Below are 18024 nucleotides of genomic sequence, written 5' to 3'. Positions count from 1 at the left end.
CACCTTGCTCAGTGCTTAATTTGACTTAAATTAACATCAAATTTAATATCTGATGTAAATTTACATTAGACTCTTGTCTAACCTAATTAATCCTAAATAACCGAAGTAAAAGAAACTCTTTTATACTAATAAATACATTTATGGTTGACACTCTACAAAATTTCTCAAACCCAAAATTTTATTCTGTTTGTCAACATGAAAAACTTTAATTCTTATTATATATTTTTTAAGAATGTAATGCATTCTTTGTACTACATTTCACTTAAAGGAACAATTTTTTCATTAAAGAAGATTATTGCTTAATATGAAAATCTTAACAGAGTGTTGAATAAATAAAAAATAAAAGTGATAAATAATAGGAATTTGATTTTCGTCATATATATATATATATATATATATATATATATAATTAATAGGTTTCACTATCTTAATTTTTCTAATTTACAATTTTCAATATATATTTGTTCTTGTCAAACTGAAGTGATCTTTGAGATGATTTATCTGTAATCGAAGCTTTTGAATGTCCAGAATGAGAATGAGGATGAAGGGATGAAGTTCGTGAGAACATAAAAAAAACTGTGTAACATATATGACATAAAATAATGTTTTTTTTTTTTGAGGGTCTTTACTCTTTTTGTAATATCCTCTAATCACCTCTTTTTCAAGGAATAATAACAAAATCTTTAACTGGAATTTAAATCCAACACAACACTTATCAAGATGGTGACTAAAAAATATCTTATTTCCAACATTTTAGACAAATAATATTAAACAAATAATATCCTTATAAAATAGACATAATCATAATGAAATAAGTTATAAGTTAATTGGAACTTTATCGAAATGAGTTGGCCTTTATTGATTAGGTATCCGAACAACATGATCAGACACTCAACCGATCACATTTATGAAGGTATTTGGTAACTATTTCGATCGCAAGTTGCGATCACTTATTTTCGTTCGCTGAATTCAGTGATTAAATTGTTATTTTCTTATAGTGCAATATGGATGGTATCTTAATTTTTGCCAAATTCATTTTTAGTTTTAACTAAAATTTATATTAGTCTAAATTTTACTTTATTTATTTATTTTATCATTCATAAATAAATAACATTTTAGACGACATCTTCAATTCCATTGATCCATTTTTAATATTGGTAACGTCTTCAATTCCATTAATTCATGTATAACATGTCAGGGGAAATAAACTAAATATTGATATCCACTAAAAACTATTAAAATTTTGTTTTAAAATATATCACAGCAAAATTGATACTTTAAAGACTATTTTGACATATAGTTTTTCTATGAAATTTTAAATAATCATATATGAACATATAAGATTTTTGTAGCTAGCCTGGATTTTATCATAAGAATTTAAATCCTTTTATGATAAATATTTTTTGATTTAAAATTTAATAAATCTATATCATAAATTTTGAAAAACAAAACTCTTAAATGGACAGGAAACATTAAAAAATTGTAATAGTCGATAATAATAATAATAATAATAAAAACATGGTAAATTTTGAATAAAAAATAAAATCATTTTTTTTTTCAAATAGAAACTTATTCCTAGCCCAATCAAAATAAGTGAAATATACATGAAAATATCTCTAGTCCACTTATAACTTATATATATTAAGTATCAATACACACTTTCATGAAATATAGATGAATCAAACACCAATAAAAGAAAATCTCTCAACACATAATCTGAAAGGGATACAAGGAACCTAGTCCAATGTTTTCAAGGAGATTCCCTTTCCAACCCAACGTGGGTTGTCTTTACCCAATGTTTGAATCTTTAATGTTAATATAAACCAGTCTTAAGTTGGGTCCTTCAAATACCAACTACACTATATTTTTTGGCGCATTTTTAGTTTAACTTGAAATATTAGAAAAAAAATTGTAATAAAATTTGGAATAAAATAAATTCTAAGATAATTTAAATATGAAAATAGTAAACTAGTTAATGCACTCTAATGTGAATTTTGTCCCAAATAAATGTAATATAAGCGCATACTAATATGTGGCATTGATTAGATTATGAGAAAATATATAGATTAATGTACTATTGATGTTTTTCATTATTAAAAGATTTTCCCTTAAAATATTATACCTTTAATTTTTTTTATATGACATATATTATATTTAAATTTTATTCGTCATCCAACATGTTTTAACATTTTGTGGGGTTAAGATAAGTTAAATATTTCTGTGTTTATTTATGGTAGTTGCAGTAAATTTTAAATTCAATTAAACTACATCTCGAGGCAACTGATATAATAGTTCCAGAAAATGGCATCTTGCTCCTGCCCCCAGAAACAAAATGTGATAGGGGTTTTTAAGCATATTCCCTTTCTTCACCAAAGAAAATAAATAATATTTTGTGATGTTAACATATTCACCACTCTTATTAAATTGAGAAATAAGCGATGGAAGTGAGCGTGTCTGGAAGAGTAGACCCTATTCTTTGATTGCCCCATATGATAGTATCATCATTTTAACACATCACTTTTCAAGAAAATTATATTTTATCAGTTGGACTAAGGTGAAAAATAATTTTTTAATAGTAAGAATATACAATAATAATTTTTTAGGGAAGAAAAAAATATTATAATTATCTTTTTAATTGAAAAATTATAACTACCAATCTTGAAAATGTTCTACCCACAATTCATCTACTCATATAATAATACTTTCCACAAAAATGTCTTTTAATTCTGTTAATGTAATTTGAAGCTTGAGTTTTGCATGTAGATGTTTAGCAAACCATTGCGGATGCTCTTGTCCCTTTTAACTTTCTAATGACAGTAGTTTATAAATAGTATACTAATCTTATTTAGGTTCAATCAGGATTTTACACGATATGTTTTAAGTATGATATTTTATGGTTGTTCTTAGTTTTAAGCTCAGATTTCAATTGAACTAGAATTTCGTGATGATATTTATGGTCGATATTAATTTTTATAAGGATATTTTTAATTGAAATATTTTATATGATTGATTTTAGTTTTTCAAGGATATTTTTATGGTTGACATATACTTTTAAGAACATACTCCAATTAAATTAGGGGTGGCAAAGTGGTTAGGGGTTGCAAAATGGGATGAGCTGTGCAGGCCGGTCCGTGGCTCGCTGAAAAAAATGTAGGGTGGGTTGCTTATTTCAATCCGTTAGTCTGTTTAGGTTCGTCCCGCATAATTCACAACCCGCGCGAGTCAAGTGCAGGACGGGGCGGGTTGGCCCGCATAACTTTAAAATGTATAATTTTTTTTACACTCCATATTTTTTTCATGTAGTCTTTTATTTTACATCTCAAAATTTTTAATAGCATCTTAGTATGCATGTTTTATGAAAATAATATTATAAGACTATCTACCTAATGCATTTAAATAAAAAAAAATCAAAAATTTTATTTAAAAAATTATTTTTTTTTAATAAATATTTCTTATACATGCTGTCCCACAAGTCCACGGACCAATCCTTGTACAGAGCGAGTCAACCCACATTGTCACCCCTAATAATTGTACGAACTCTAATAATTGTTTTGCAATGATATTTCCAAGCCATTTCGTAGTAAATTAATTATATTTTAAAAAGGAGCATTTGTCTTTTAGAAATATTATTTTTGACAATATTTAAAATTCCATAACTATTACAACTAAATTTCAAAATACTTTAAAACAAAAATTATATTTTATTTTTCTTACCTTTATCAAAGGTAAGAAGACTCTTCCTTCTTATAATAAAATTATATCATTGGAAAAAAATATAATTTTTATCTTAACTAGGATAATAGGTATATATATTAACAAATTAGATAATCAATCCAATATATTAATTTCAAATTTTATCTTAACTAAGATAACCAATCCAAATATATATTATATATATTTTAATAATATACTTATAATATCATAACAATTTTTTTAGTAATAGTTATAAGTTATATATTTATTTATAGGACTTGTGTTCGATTCCTTTTACATATTGTTAATATTAATTATAATAATAATATTATTAACAATAATAATAATTTTAAATTAGTCATTATAAATTATTTTATTTTAATTATAATTTTAACTCTATTAGTAATTGATTTAGTGATATTTTTTCCTCAATTTTTAGTTGTTTAACTAGTCTTCTAGGAATGATCAAATCCTTTGTAATTGGAATAGTAACATAATTTATCGATCACAGTTTTGTGATTAATGAAAAAATAATCGCTTAATGATTTACGATTAAAATTTTTTATATCATTGTGGTTTGCCGCTATTTTTGTCCCAAATTAATTTATCGACCAAATTTTGAAATTTAAGAACTAATTTTGGTGATAACTAAAAATGCATTTTTAAGTAAATATATATATATATATATATATATATATATCATCTTTTCTAAATGCATACACGTTTTGTAGTATTTTTTAATTAAATCATATTTAACATCAACTAAGCTGCGGGACATGTTGAACACGTTAGCTATATTATCTATGGATGGCTAAATTTTATAATATTTTCATTATAAAACTCTAAGAAATGACTTTGGGGCATAAAAAAACCTAGAAAAAATAAATTAGAAATTGTATTTATTTATTCTTACAGTAGAAGTGCAGTGACAGATGTTGTGATCCCAAACTTTTGAACTACCCCATCAACCTGGGTGTTGGGGAAGAAATATTTAGTACTGGAAACGTGTGATGTGTTTTATTTAAAAATACAAATAATAGATCCTTATTCTGTATTAACGATGGAGGAGGAAGATGGAATGAATTTAGGAACAAGAAGCAAGGGTTGAAGTTTTCGCATGGTGATACCGAGCTTTTCCTTCATATCAACGGTGGAGGGCGTGACATGAGTCTGAAGTTCCCAGTGGAATCGGTGAAGCAACGATCCCAACACAAGATGAAGAATTCTGTGCGCTAAGGGCACACCCGCACACATTCTTCGTCCAGCTCCAAAAGGAATAAACCCAAAATGATGTCCCTTGTAATCGATGTTGTTACAATCGACAAAGCGCTGGGGCTTGAAGTCAAGGGGTTGGTCCCAGAAACTGGGGTCTCTTCCGATGGCCCAAGCATTCACCAAAACCTGGGTGTCTTTGGGAATGTCGTATCCCATGAACTGTGTGTCCTTGATGGCCTTCCGAGGAACAAGCAACGGAATCGGAGGGTGCAAGCGAAGTGTTTCCTTAACCACGGCTTGTAGGTAGGGAAGATTGTCTATGTCACTCTCTTCAATTTCTCTTCCATTCCCAACCACTCCATCAAGCTCGCTTTTCACCTTCTCCAGACACTCCCGGTTGCGCAGAAGCTCCGTCATCGCCCATTCAATTATGCTGCTTGTTGTTTCTGACCCAGCCATGAAGATTTCCTGTACACAAGTATAAAATACTGATTTTATTAAGCTTTTTTTATCAAAACAGAAGCTACTGGAATCAAATTTTTGACACTGGATAGTTTGTACCAATATAAAAATGTTGAGGTCTTTGTCTGATATTGTGAGTGCTTCTTCAGTGTTGCTGCTTTGAAAGTCAATCAACACATCCAAGAAGTCCCTTGTCTCCTTATCGCGTCGCTGCTCTTCCAAACGCTGTTTCACGAACTTCGACGCGATTTCCAGAGCTTTGCCCATGTCCCTATCCATCTTCTTCCTCAAACCTTGCGGGTCCAGCCACTTCAGCCACGGGAACATGTCGGCGACGTTAGCGTGCCCTGTCCACTCCAACAAACCCGCCATCGCAGCGAAAAACTCCGACCCGGTCTCTGATTCAGGGTCGAACAGGTCCCGCGACAGCATCAGGTTCCCGAACAGGTTGAACGACATCAGGAACACGAACCGCGCCACGTAGACCCCGTCACCCTCTTCCAACTTCCCAGCCTCTTTGCTCAACCATGTTATCATGTCGTTTACGCACTTCCGCCGCACCGAAGCGGTTTCGTTTATGCGTTTCGCCACCAGCATGTCCACGGTGACGAGGCGCCGCATGAGGCGCCAGTAGGGGCCGTAAGGGGCCAAGGCCAAGGAGGATTTGTTGTAGTTGTGGGCGCGCATGGTTTCGGTTATGGTGCGGTCTGCGAAGGCGTGGTCGTGATGCTTGAAGAACACGCTGGCGGCGTCGGCTGAGAGGATAACCATGGTTTTCATGGCGCCGATTTGGAGCCACACGACGGGGCCGTGCTTGGCCCTTAAGTCGGCGAGGGTGCGGTGAGGCATGTCTCCGAGTTGGAACAAGTTTCCAAAAATGGGCCATCCCGGTGGTCCCGGCGGAAGACGGCGGTTTCTAGCGGCGGTTTTGCGGCGGAAGAGGAAGAGAAACAGAAGAGACACAAGTAGTAGAAGAAAGAGGGAAGAGTATTCGAGAGTCAACGTCATGATTTCTGGGATGGGTTGTTGGAAGTTCCGTGCTGTCTCTCATCTCTACCTCTGTGTGTGTATGTTTATATATATAATCACCTAATAAAGATTCTGTCACCGCTTACAATAAATCCTTTCAGATGGAGGGTTATTAAACATTGAGTACTGATTATTTCACACCAATGATAATCTAACACATAAAAGAAGGTGTAATGTTGAGGAAAGAAAAAGTGGGTGTGAAAAAAATCATTTCTCTTAAAACATTTCTTTACTATTACTAATAAGCTCTCCACCATATGAAGTGTCCAATTAAAATTTATATTTATTGAATTTATTCTATCACTGTTTTAATATAATTTTAAAAAATATATTAATTTTCTATTAATTTAAATTTATTATATAAATTTTTATTATAATTATAAAAATAAAAAACACATATTTTGAATCAGTCATGAAAAACATTTTTCTACTAAAAAAATATCCATAAATACTTATGCACATAAATATTTATTGTCAATTTATAAAATTCATAATTATATAATATATAAATTTGTGTTTTCGTGTCTTACATTTTAAAAATATACATATCTCTATATCCGTGTCCGTATAATAGTGTCTGTGTGAGTATTTATGCTAGATAACTAATAAGAAAAATAAATGTAATGTTAAACACAATCATACTTCATAGTTGAAATGTAACATTTTGAAAACAACTTAATTTTTTCTATAAATGAAAGTTGAAAAATATTTTTTTTTCTTTTTGTAGATTTATACAAAAAAAAAAAATACTAGTCAATTTCAATCCGTTTGTCCTCATTCCACTCTCATTTGTTGTTTCACTCTTGTTCCCGTTGCTATTGTTAAACATATACTTTTATTATACATATTATTTTAGTTTATTTTCTTGTGTTGTGTTATATGATTATCTTTTCTTATTTTTGTCTAGATAGTTAGTCTGATGTTATATTAAAATTAAATGTGATTTATTTAATGAGTCACTTATAAGACCTATTAATAATTAATTTTAAAAATAAAAAATATTTAATTATTATATTAAAAACTAAAAAAAAATTAAATTAATTTATTTTATTAATAAATAATTTATAAATTGGTATGTTTATATTATTAATAAGTATTTGATATTATTAATAAATAATTTAACTACCAACTTTATAAAGTAAAAAATTGATAATTAAATATTTATAGTTTAAATATTATTCATCAATAATAAAAACTAAATTAGATATTAATAATTTTTTTAGTTTTAAAAATAATATTTAATTTAGTTAATATAACAATTAATTATTTTTATTTAATAATTTTTTAGTAGTATATTAAAAAAAACATGTTTATCGGACTGAAATTGGATGAAAAAGATATAAACTTTAAAATTAGATGATATTAATTAAAATTTAGAAATAACTGAATAACTAACTAGAGTTTATAAAATTTCTTACTGACAAAATTTTTTATGCTCTTAAAACCTTAAATTTTCGTATCATTTATGAGAAATATTAAAATTGGTCCTGCATCATTGGATGCTCTTGGAACTTTAAATTTTGGTATCATTTATAAGGAATATTAAAATTGGTCCTGCATCATAATTAATTAAAAAGTCAAATTGATGGAGAATTTACAATAAGACAAAAGAAACACATAGAAGCTGGTGAAGGAATGGGTGATGGTGAGATTTTAGAAGTTTTGACTAGGCTTTTCTTTCCTTTTTTTTTAGAATGTTATCATTAAAATGAGATATAGAGTTTTAGATTGGAATTGAGTATTCTTTCATTCTCCTTATCATTTTATTTATTTTTGTTTGTTTGAGTTGAAACAAGTACACTAATCAATAAAGAATATGTAAATAATTAATTTTAACATATTTTTTCCTTTATAAAAATTAATACATCTTCTTACTTCATGAAAACGTTTATCATTAAAAATTATAATATTATATATATATATATATTCAATTACAATCAAATATATTTAGATCAATAATCACTCATTTAATATAATATTTAAGATATACTAAACTTTATTTTATACTTTTAAATCTGATACGGTTAAATACTTATCATCTAATTACTCTTATTACTGACTTATGCATCAGAGAATCTTTTACTTTTTTTTTACTTTTTGTTTAAGATTAACTGAAAGTTCATTCCCAAATTCATTTATGATAAAAACAATATATATATATATATAATTAAACTATTCGTATGGTAATTTTTAATAACAAATATTATTTTGTTTATTATCCTTAAAAAAATATAAGGTAAATTACTTTGATATGAGGTTTCATCATATTTCACCCACCAATTCTATTTTTCTACTCCTACATTATCCTATTATTTTAAATGTATGATAAAATCCTTATTGTAATCACCCTAATGCATCAGTAATATTATATTGCTCATACTATAAGCTTTTAATTTATTTCTTCATTCTTTAACCATGGATAAAATAACATATCTATAGCCACATTACATCTTTACATTCAAAGAATCAATTAATGCCTCTAATTCTAGCACCTTTGGTCTTTAGCTTGATGATGGGTTAGGTGACATTTGATAATGGATTAGCCAATTGCATATGTTTTTTCCTGAAACAAATTGATTGCCTTGGCCATTTCTACATTAATGAGTTCATGTAGCTAAACTTTCTAAACTTTCTCAACTGTTAACTGTAAAATGTAAGGTTCATATAATTGTCTTTTTTTTTCTTTTAATGGGGCTTTATCTTTTCATGCGTCTTCTTTATATTCAAGAAATCTTAAACGTATCAATCAGATACTAGAATTAGATTCACCATAATCATGTTTTTTCCCAAACAAAAACTCATCAGAAAATAAAGAAATAAGTTTATATCTTCATTAAATGTTAGTTATGGGAAGTATTTCAAAACCCAAGAGAGTGTGATTCCACTTTTAAATAATTATTTTAGTTCACAACAATATATTCGTCTTAATTTTATTGTCTTTTTGCACAAATTTAATATTCATCTCTATTGTGACTATTTCGAGTGTTGTTATCACTTTTCCTTTCGTAAAGTAACAGATACGTGAATGAAGGAGGGAGGAAAACGCGATTTCAATGCATAGTTTGCTAAAGAACATGCTTGCATGGCTTCTTCCATTAAGACTAATAATGATCTTGTGATTTGCTTTGCTGTCTTAAAGATACACATTTTCTTCTTTGTATATGTGTTATGTTTAAATATTTGTAAATTTGCATTTTTGAAATGAATTTTGATTAAAATAAAGTCATTAATTATTTAAAATATGTTTTAATTTTATTTAAATGATTTATTACTTGATTTTATTTGCCAACGGTATAACATAAATATTATTTTCTTATTTCTGTTTTCAATTTATCGATCAAGTAAATTATTTTGTCTTCATTTTCTCAAACTCATGAATCAATTTATTTATTTCTTTTTTATTTTATTTAAGAGTAAGTTGATTGTTCAATTTGAGAAAAATTGAAAGAAAATAAAAATAATGATAATATCATTTCATTAACAACAAAATAAAGCCTCATAAGTCAGAAAAACATGGCTTGTTTGATAAATTGTGATTCTCTTGCCCCGTACAGCTAGCAAACTAAAGTTGAGGTGTTTCTTCCCGCACCCCAATAAATTTATCTCTTCACCTATCAATTTTGGAAAATATTTTTTCACCCTTTCTAAAAATAACTTTTGGATTAATTTTTGTGCAATGTTTCTGATAATTTCTGAAATAAATGAGATAGAACATTTTCATCATTTCACTCCAGGAAAAAATTTAACGGGATACAGGAAGAAATACTCCTAAAGTTGTGGGTTTGCACATTTGAGCCCAATAACAATGGTCAATCTCTGCTAAGCTCATAGAATCCAGGCTGCTTCTTCCTGCACCTCCATACCTTCTTGTGCCACCCCCATATATTTTTTATATTTCAAAAATACCCTTTATTAATATTCCGGATTACATAATCCGGAAGTCTTTTTCCAGATCCAGAATTAGCTTTTGGATTATGTAATCCAGAAGTCTTTTGTGATTAGCTTCCGGATTACATAATCTGTAAGTCTTTTCTATACATAAAATTAGCTTCCGGATTATGTAATCTGGAAGCTTTTTTTCCAGAGGAGTGATTAGCTTCCGGATTACATAATCCGAAAGTCTTTTCTAAATATGAGATTGATTTTCAGATTATGCAATCCATAATATATCCAGATTACATAATCCATAGGCTTATTTCAAATGCAAAAAAGAGTTCCGGATTTTATAAATCTCAAGAACACTTCCGGATTCAAAAACAGCTTCCGGATTATGTATGGAGGTGGCATAAAAAAGGAGAAAACGGTATTTTTACATTTAGTATGGGGGTGGCAGAAGAAGGTATGGAGGTGTAGGAAGAAAGAGTCTAGAATCCACGATTTTGTTGGGCCTCTTACGAAAATAATCATGGATCCCAAAAAATATCATAAGTATGAATATGCATCTGCTGATTTATAATGAAAATTGCGTTATGCGGAAACTTTTACAGATTGTTAAGAAGCAAGACGATGGTTGTCATGAACAAATTGTTCCAAACTTAATCTGCTGAATGAAGTGAAGCAAGTATTTTTGTATCTGTCAATGAACACTACAAAATGAAGATGAAATAGTATTCTTTTAGAAAATTGTACATGTAAAGTGAAAAAAGACCCAAATTGCATTAATGGCAAAAAAGAAAATGTAATCATATTTTAGATAGGCGTGACCTTTTAGTGTCTTCTATCATCTCTTATAATGCCTTTAATTTCACTTTTGTGGTGCAGTACTCTGATATAACCCCAAATTGCAGATTTTTTAGTTTTAAATGTATTTGAATAGATAGGTGTTGGAATCGGAATGGCATGTTATTGATAGGAAAAAAAGTGTTATCACTTATCATGGCGTGGCCTTGAAGTGCAATATCCCCAAAGGTTTAGAGTCTTGCCCAATTGGTATTATTATATGGAATAAGATACATATTTTTTAATTATTATTTAGTTAGGATTTTCTTTTTCAAAAACATATTTTTTATATATTTGATTCAACCGAAATAGAACCAACCCAACTACAAACAAACTTAATCACGTCTATAATGGAGGGTGTCCTTTTATTTTTAAATGAAAACATAACTGATAAATTGTTGCTATTGAAAAATTTGACAAAAACAATATATTTTGGTGGATCATTTATTTTCTCCAACATCAAATAATTAAGCAAATAGCACAGTTTATTTTAACAGTTCAGTTCTATTAAAAATTTGTTTTTATTTATTTTAAAATAAAGAAAATAAAATTTTAAAAGTTTAAAATAATTTTTTTTTATTTTGAAAAATATTAAAAAAAAAAACATTTTGAATGAAATTGTAGAAAAATATATATATTTAAAAGTTAAGTTTAAAAAGGTAATTATATAGAGAAATAATATTTTATAAAAATAAACATATTAAAAAATAATAATTTAGTAAAATAATTATATTAATAAATAATCATTTAAAAATATTATAATTTTAAAAAATAATCATTTATAAAATTTTAAAAACTAATTAATTAGAAAATTAAAAATGTGAAAATTTAATTTGTTAGAAAATTAAATATTTAGAGAAGTGATTATTTAGCGTTTTACTGAATTAAAAAATGTGATATTAATATTTATTTATTTATTAATAAAGTACTAATTAAGTAAAATGTAAAAAATGTAAAAACAAATCCTATATTAAAAATATTCAAAGTCAATATTTAATATTACATTTATAAATATTTTAATTACTATATTTATTATTCACAAATCAATAATTTAAATTATATAAAACATTTTCCACTATTTTTTTAAAAACATTCTTTCCTTTTTTTTACTATGAATTTTTCAAACCAAAATTTTAGAAATAAATTATTTCAAAATTTATAAATGTTAGTTTTGTTAACAAATTTTTTTAAAATAATTATTGCTTAAAATATATGTTTTATAAATAATTATTTTAAAAAAATTATATTTTATATAATTTTTGTTCTAAATATTTTTTAAAGAAATTATTTTCTAAACCAATTTATTAAATAATTATTTTTAAAAACCTAAAATGACCAAAAAAATATAAAAAAAATATTTAAAATCAAATCAAATTTCGAATTGTTATGCTAAACCATATTGTTTAAAAAATTATTTAGCATAATATACTATTTGAGTAAATATTTAACACAGGATATCGGGAAAATTATTATTCTTTTAATTTGGTTAAATTTTCCTGCTAGTGTAAATCGGAGTTCTTAATATAACCGTTTAATTAACTTATATAAATTAAGAACAAACATATTAGGTATAGGATTATTAATGTATAAAAAAAGTTAGATACTTAACCAAAACATGAATCATCCAGGGAGTAATAAAGAAGAAACAAGATTATGAAATAAAAAGGTTAAAAGACTTCTTGAGCAAGGTTCAATCCAACACTCCATTGGACAATCAGATATTCAGTCCCAGAAAAGAGCCAAAGGAAATATTCAACAATAACTCTTGCAATTTTGAATTGTCCTCTGAATAAAGAATACAGTTCTGAAACTAACAACAACTCCATGTTTTAACTGCTATACTAAACTCCATGCAACTTACCTTCTATATATATAAAATATGAAACTCATAAAATCGGATCATGGAGTGAGGTTGCATCCAGTTTGACAACTCGTACGTGAGATAATATATTATGGATGCAACAACGGTCCGATAGCGGGTGACACGATAGTTCCAACAAACACTCGTTAAGATAAACTTTAAATGACTCTGATATCATATTACAAAATGTATTTTAAACCTAAGTCAACCTCATAAAACTGGATCATGAAATGAGATTTGCACCCACTTATTTATATATATATATATATATATATATATATATTTATTTATTTATTTATTTTTATTTTATTTTTTTTGTAATGTTGACAAAATGGCAAAATAGACACCTTGAAATGCTAAAAGAGACACCTTGAAGACAACAATTTCAGCTTTGGCTTTTATCTAGGCAGAAAGTTCTTCAAATTCAGATTCTGTTCTTTGCGCCATTTTCCAAACATAAATTGAACATGAACCTTGCTGGTTTCTGCTGTGGTTTGTCCTGCTTCATCAGCAAGTGACAATAAATTTTTTTAATTTAGATAATAGAAACTGTTATAAATAATCATATTCCTATTTTCTTTAATATTGTTGCTAGATCGTCCACTTGCTTAAAATTAGAAACTGTTGTGACACTTTCTAACAAATTTATTTACACATTCTTTGAATGTTTCTAGCAAACTAATAGAAAAAGGTGAGTTGATAAAGAAAGTGGTGGTAGTTTTAAAATTTGGAGCGGCAATCTCGGCTTGAAAGGCTCTGCTTTTTGAAGGGTTTTGCTTTAGAGTGTAATGAAGAATGAAAGAGAGAAAAGCTGAAAGAATTCCCTCACTTTTTGGGACAACACACATTAGCATAGTGGTGGAAACTCTACGGAAGGTTTCCAATGGAGATCAGAAGCGATACCACTGTACCATCCAATGCCCCCACCCATGTGCCATTTACCCATCACCCCATCATCTTCTATCATTAATCATTAAATTATAAATAAAATTAATATTTTCATAATTATAATCAATACTTTTTTTATATTGTAACATAAAAAGATTATTAAAAATGTTTCATATCGTTTAGATACAGAAGCTAATAATAGTTTACTTATACCTCAGTTCACAAAGACTTTTAAAACCGTCACGAAGTTAAAAACTCTCAAACATTTTAATGATGATAAAGGAGGAAGTGTGCATGGTAAGAATCTGATTACATATTTAGAGATTGGAAAGATCTCAATCCTAAAGAAAGATGGTGTGTTGATAAACTTGTGTGTGCAATTTTCAGCTATAATAAGAAGAATAAAGCTCTCAAATGAAAAGTAAAGAGATTATAAGAAAAAGAACTAATTGGTTGGGCTGGGTTGTACTGTTCTGAAAACCGACAATTTCAAATATCAAATTGATTGGAACAAGTTCTGTACTATACTCTGTGTGTTTTGACTTGCTAGGTCAACTTTTGTCGTGAAACTAAACCTTTAATTCCAGTCATGTCCCTAGAATTTAAGTCTTTATCATCCAACTTCCTTCCCTCTTCAACTATATTATTATTGAAAAATGTTACTTCGTCACTGCGTCAAAATTTTAAAATTATTCAATCTTTTTAAGATTTCAGCAATTTTTGTTTTCAGTTGTAATATGATGGTTTGTCAATATATAATCATTCATTATTATTTTATATGAGCAGTATTGTGAAAATATATTTTTCTGTTCTTATGAATAGGTTAACTATTCTTTCTCTCCTTTCAAAGTAGACTCATTGACTCTTTTGTTCTTCTCTGTTGTTCTACATGTTATGATATATTTACAAAAGACAACACTTAAACGTTTAAATCAGAATTTAATATTTGAATATTTGATTATTGAAAGTTGTGCTATTTATAAGATTATTATAAACATTTTTTAACTGGAGGAGCTGAATCATGCTTAAATACATTATCTAGTGTTTAATCGTTAATTAATTTTATTAATCTGATTTTTGTAGTGTCGGTCTACTTATACCGGAGAGTGAGTCATTGTACATGACCTACCGATACATTTTCCATCATTGAATTCCATGCCTGACTTGAGGGTGTGATGTGAGAAAAAGTTTGCTTGTTTATGACTTAAAGCAGAGGTCCCCTTTTTTTCTTCCACAACATAGGTAAAAGAGGAGCAGTGAGCAAACCAAATAATGAGCACTTTCTTCCACTGAATTAACCTGTGGATGATATAAAGGAAAAGGAGCAGATGAATGACTCACAATTATTTAGGATGAGTTGTTCTAGACTAGATGATTGGCAACAGTGAACCCCCTTTACCCTTCCATAGTAACTCAAAAACTGACCTTATAGCCAGAGTTGGTTTTGAAACCTTATCATTTCTAATTTAAATTTGTCGTCGCACATGATTTTAGTCGATTCATCAATTTCTTGAAACTATCCTAATTTTTTTACGCTCTAAACAAATTTCACTTTATTCTACAACTCATTTTATTTTTAATTTATATTTTTTATTAAATAACTTAATTTAATATATTATTATCTTTCCATATCTTACGAGGAAGCGACAATAGTAATCATAAACGCTACCAAAAACTTTAATCATCACATTAGTCCTAATTACCTTTCAGGGACGTATAATAACACTGCAACACTTTTCCTCAATCACTCACTCTCTCCAATCATGCCACGTTTTCCTTCTCAATCCCAAATCTGAAATCTGAACTCCACCCTTCTTTTCAAATTAAAAACAGCAGCATAAGCATTCTTGTCCCCTTCCCACACCATAACATGAAACACTCTTCTTCCATAAACCTGTCACTGGCATTGGCCTTCACCATCCTCTATGTTGCAGATGCTGCATGGCAAAATGATACACTCGCATTATCCCAATTCCGCCTCCAAACCGACACCCACGGCAACCTTCTCTCCAACTGGACCGGAGCGGACGCCTGTTCCGCCGCGTGGCTCGGAGTGGAGTGCTCCCCAAATGGCAGAGTGGTGGGCCTCTCCCTCCCTTCCCTTAACCTCCGTGGCCCAATTGATTCACTTTCCCCACTTCTCTACCTCCGCTTCCTCGACCTCCACGAAAACCGCTTAAACGGTACCGTTTCCCCTCTCTTAAACTGCACTGCCCTCGAACTTCTCTACCTCTCCCACAATGACTTCTCCGGCGATATTCCGCCGCAGATATCTTCCCTCCGCCTCCTCCTCCGCCTTGACATCTCCGACAACAACATCCGCGGTCCAATCCCCAACCAAGTCGCCAAACTAACCCACCTCCTTACTCTTCGGTTACAGAACAACGCCCTCTCCGGCCACGTCCCCGACCTCTCCGCTTCCCTCCTCAACCTCACCCAACTCAACGTAACCAACAATGAACTTCGTGGCCACGTTCCCGATTCCATGCTCGCAAAATTCGGCAACGCCAGCTTCTCCGGAAATCACGCTCTATGTGGATCCACCCCGTTGCCCAAATGTTCCGAAACCGAACCAGATACGGAGACCACAATAACCGTTCCTTCAAAACCGAGCTCGTTCCCTCAAACAAGTAGTGTCACTCTCTCTGACACTCCGAAGAAGAAAGGACTGAGGGCGGGTGTCATAGTGGCGATTGTGGTGGCGGTGCTGGTGACGGTGCTGGTGGCGATGTCATTCGTGGTGGCGCACTGCTGCGCGAGGGGAGGGGAAGGCTATGGGTCGGCGGTGGGGAGCGAGAGTGGGAAGAGGAAGAGTGGGAGTAGTTCTGGGAGCGAGAAGAAGGTGTATGGAAATGGTGGCAACTTCGATAGAGATAGCGATGGGACGAACACCGAGACGGAACGAAGCAAGCTGGTGTTTTTCGATAGGAGGAACCAGTTTGAGTTGGAGGATCTGCTTAGAGCATCGGCGGAGATGCTGGGAAAAGGATGCTTGGGGACGGTTTACAGAGCGGTGCTCGACGATGGGTGCACCGTGGCAGTGAAGAGACTCAAAGACGCAAACCCCTGCGAGAGAAACGAGTTTGAACAGTACATGGACGTTGTAGGGAAGCTGAAACACCCCAACATTGTTAAACTCCGAGCTTATTACTATGCCAAGGAAGAAAAGCTTCTTGTGTATGACTACCTCCCCAATGGAAGCTTGCATGCTCTTCTTCATGGTTAGTTTATTCCTCTGATATACTATACTTTATTAGGGTTATTTGAATTTTAACGTTTTGATGTTAATGATAGGTAACCGTGGACCTGGAAGGATTCCATTGGATTGGACAACGAGAATAAGCTTGGTGTTAGGTGCGGCTAGAGGGTTGGCCAGGATTCATGCAGAGTACAACGCGTCCAAGATACCTCACGGGAACGTCAAATCCTCCAACGTGCTTCTCGACAAAAACGGAGTCGCTTTGATCTCCGACTTCGGGTTATCGCTGCTGTTGAACCCTGTTCACGCGATTGCACGGTTGGGAGGGTACAGAGCGCCGGAACAGGTTGAAGTGAAGAAGCTGTCGCAGGAGGCTGACGTGTACGCTTTCGGGGTGTTGGTGTTGGAGGTGTTGACAGGGAGGTCACCGTCGACACCGTACCCTGGTTCCGCAGCTCGTCCGCGCGTGGAGGATGAGAGTGAGGTGGATCTTCCGAAGTGGGTTGGGTCTGTGGTGAAGGAGGAGTGGACCGCTGAGGTGTTCGACGAGGAGCTGTTGCGGTACAAGAACATCGAGGAGGAGTTGGTAGCGATGTTGCACGTGGGAGTGGCGTGTGTGGCGGCGCAACCGGAGAAGAGGCCGAGTATGTTGGAGGTTGTGAAGATGGTTGAGGATCTGAGGGTGGAACAGTCTCCTCTGGGGGAGGATTATGATGAGGCACGGTCACGCAATTCGCTTTCGCCGTCGCTTCCCACCACCGAAGATGGCCTTGCTTAATCGTAACGGCGTTCTTTGTTATGGTTGCTGCACTAACTTATTACTGTGTCATGCTGCTCCTCCTCATTTTTAGTTTCACAGTCTTCCTCTTCTGCTTAAATCTTATTTTCTTTGTGAAGTGCTGTTAATTGCTGTTCTTAATTCTCTTAAATTAATCAATGGCAACCCGTTTGTGTATAA

The 18024-nt window shown here is 31.2% G+C and overlaps 2 protein-coding genes across 2 annotated transcripts; one reads left to right on the top strand and one right to left on the bottom strand.

Annotated features, from left to right (window-relative positions):
- Positions 1 to 4566: 4566 nt before the first annotated feature.
- On the bottom strand, positions 4567 to 6568 carry LOC137814526 (cytochrome P450 76A2-like). Its single transcript, XM_068617313.1, has 2 exons — positions 5470 to 6568; positions 4567 to 5376 (listed from the first exon to the last, which is right to left on the bottom strand). The coding sequence occupies exons 1-2, from the start codon at positions 6376 to 6378 to the stop codon at positions 4738 to 4740; spliced, it is 1548 nt and encodes a 515-aa protein (XP_068473414.1). The 5' UTR covers positions 6379 to 6568; the 3' UTR covers positions 4567 to 4737.
- Positions 6569 to 15553: 8985 nt separating this feature from the next.
- LOC137814524 (leucine-rich repeat receptor-like protein kinase PXC1) lies at positions 15554 to 18024 on the top strand. Its single transcript, XM_068617310.1, has 2 exons — positions 15554 to 17088; positions 17162 to 18024. Exons 1-2 carry the CDS (start codon positions 15738 to 15740, stop codon positions 17842 to 17844), a joined length of 2034 nt encoding a protein of 677 aa, XP_068473411.1. The 5' UTR covers positions 15554 to 15737; the 3' UTR covers positions 17845 to 18024.

This window comes from Phaseolus vulgaris, chromosome 1, assembly GCF_000499845.2.
Source record: "Phaseolus vulgaris cultivar G19833 chromosome 1, P. vulgaris v2.0, whole genome shotgun sequence".
NCBI classification, from domain to species: Eukaryota; Viridiplantae; Streptophyta; class Magnoliopsida; order Fabales; family Fabaceae; genus Phaseolus; species Phaseolus vulgaris.
This window is presented reverse-complemented; position numbering and strand designations above follow the sequence as displayed.

What these genes read in the sequence shown, in the direction of transcription:
- LOC137814526 (XM_068617313.1), bottom strand. Translation starts at nt 6,378, where the DNA reads ATGACGTTGACTCTCGAATACTCTTCCCTCTTTCTTCTACTACTTGTG. An exon ending in ACCTCAACATTTTTATATTG is followed by an intron (nt 5,377 to 5,469) that starts GTACAAACTATC and finishes ACTTGTGTACAG; the next exon opens with GAAATCTTCATGGCTGGGTC.
- LOC137814524 (XM_068617310.1), top strand. Translation starts at nt 15,738, where the DNA reads ATGAAACACTCTTCTTCCATAAACCTGTCACTGGCATTGGCCTTCACC. An exon ending in CTTGCATGCTCTTCTTCATG is followed by an intron (nt 17,089 to 17,161) that starts GTTAGTTTATTC and finishes TGTTAATGATAG; the next exon opens with GTAACCGTGGACCTGGAAGG.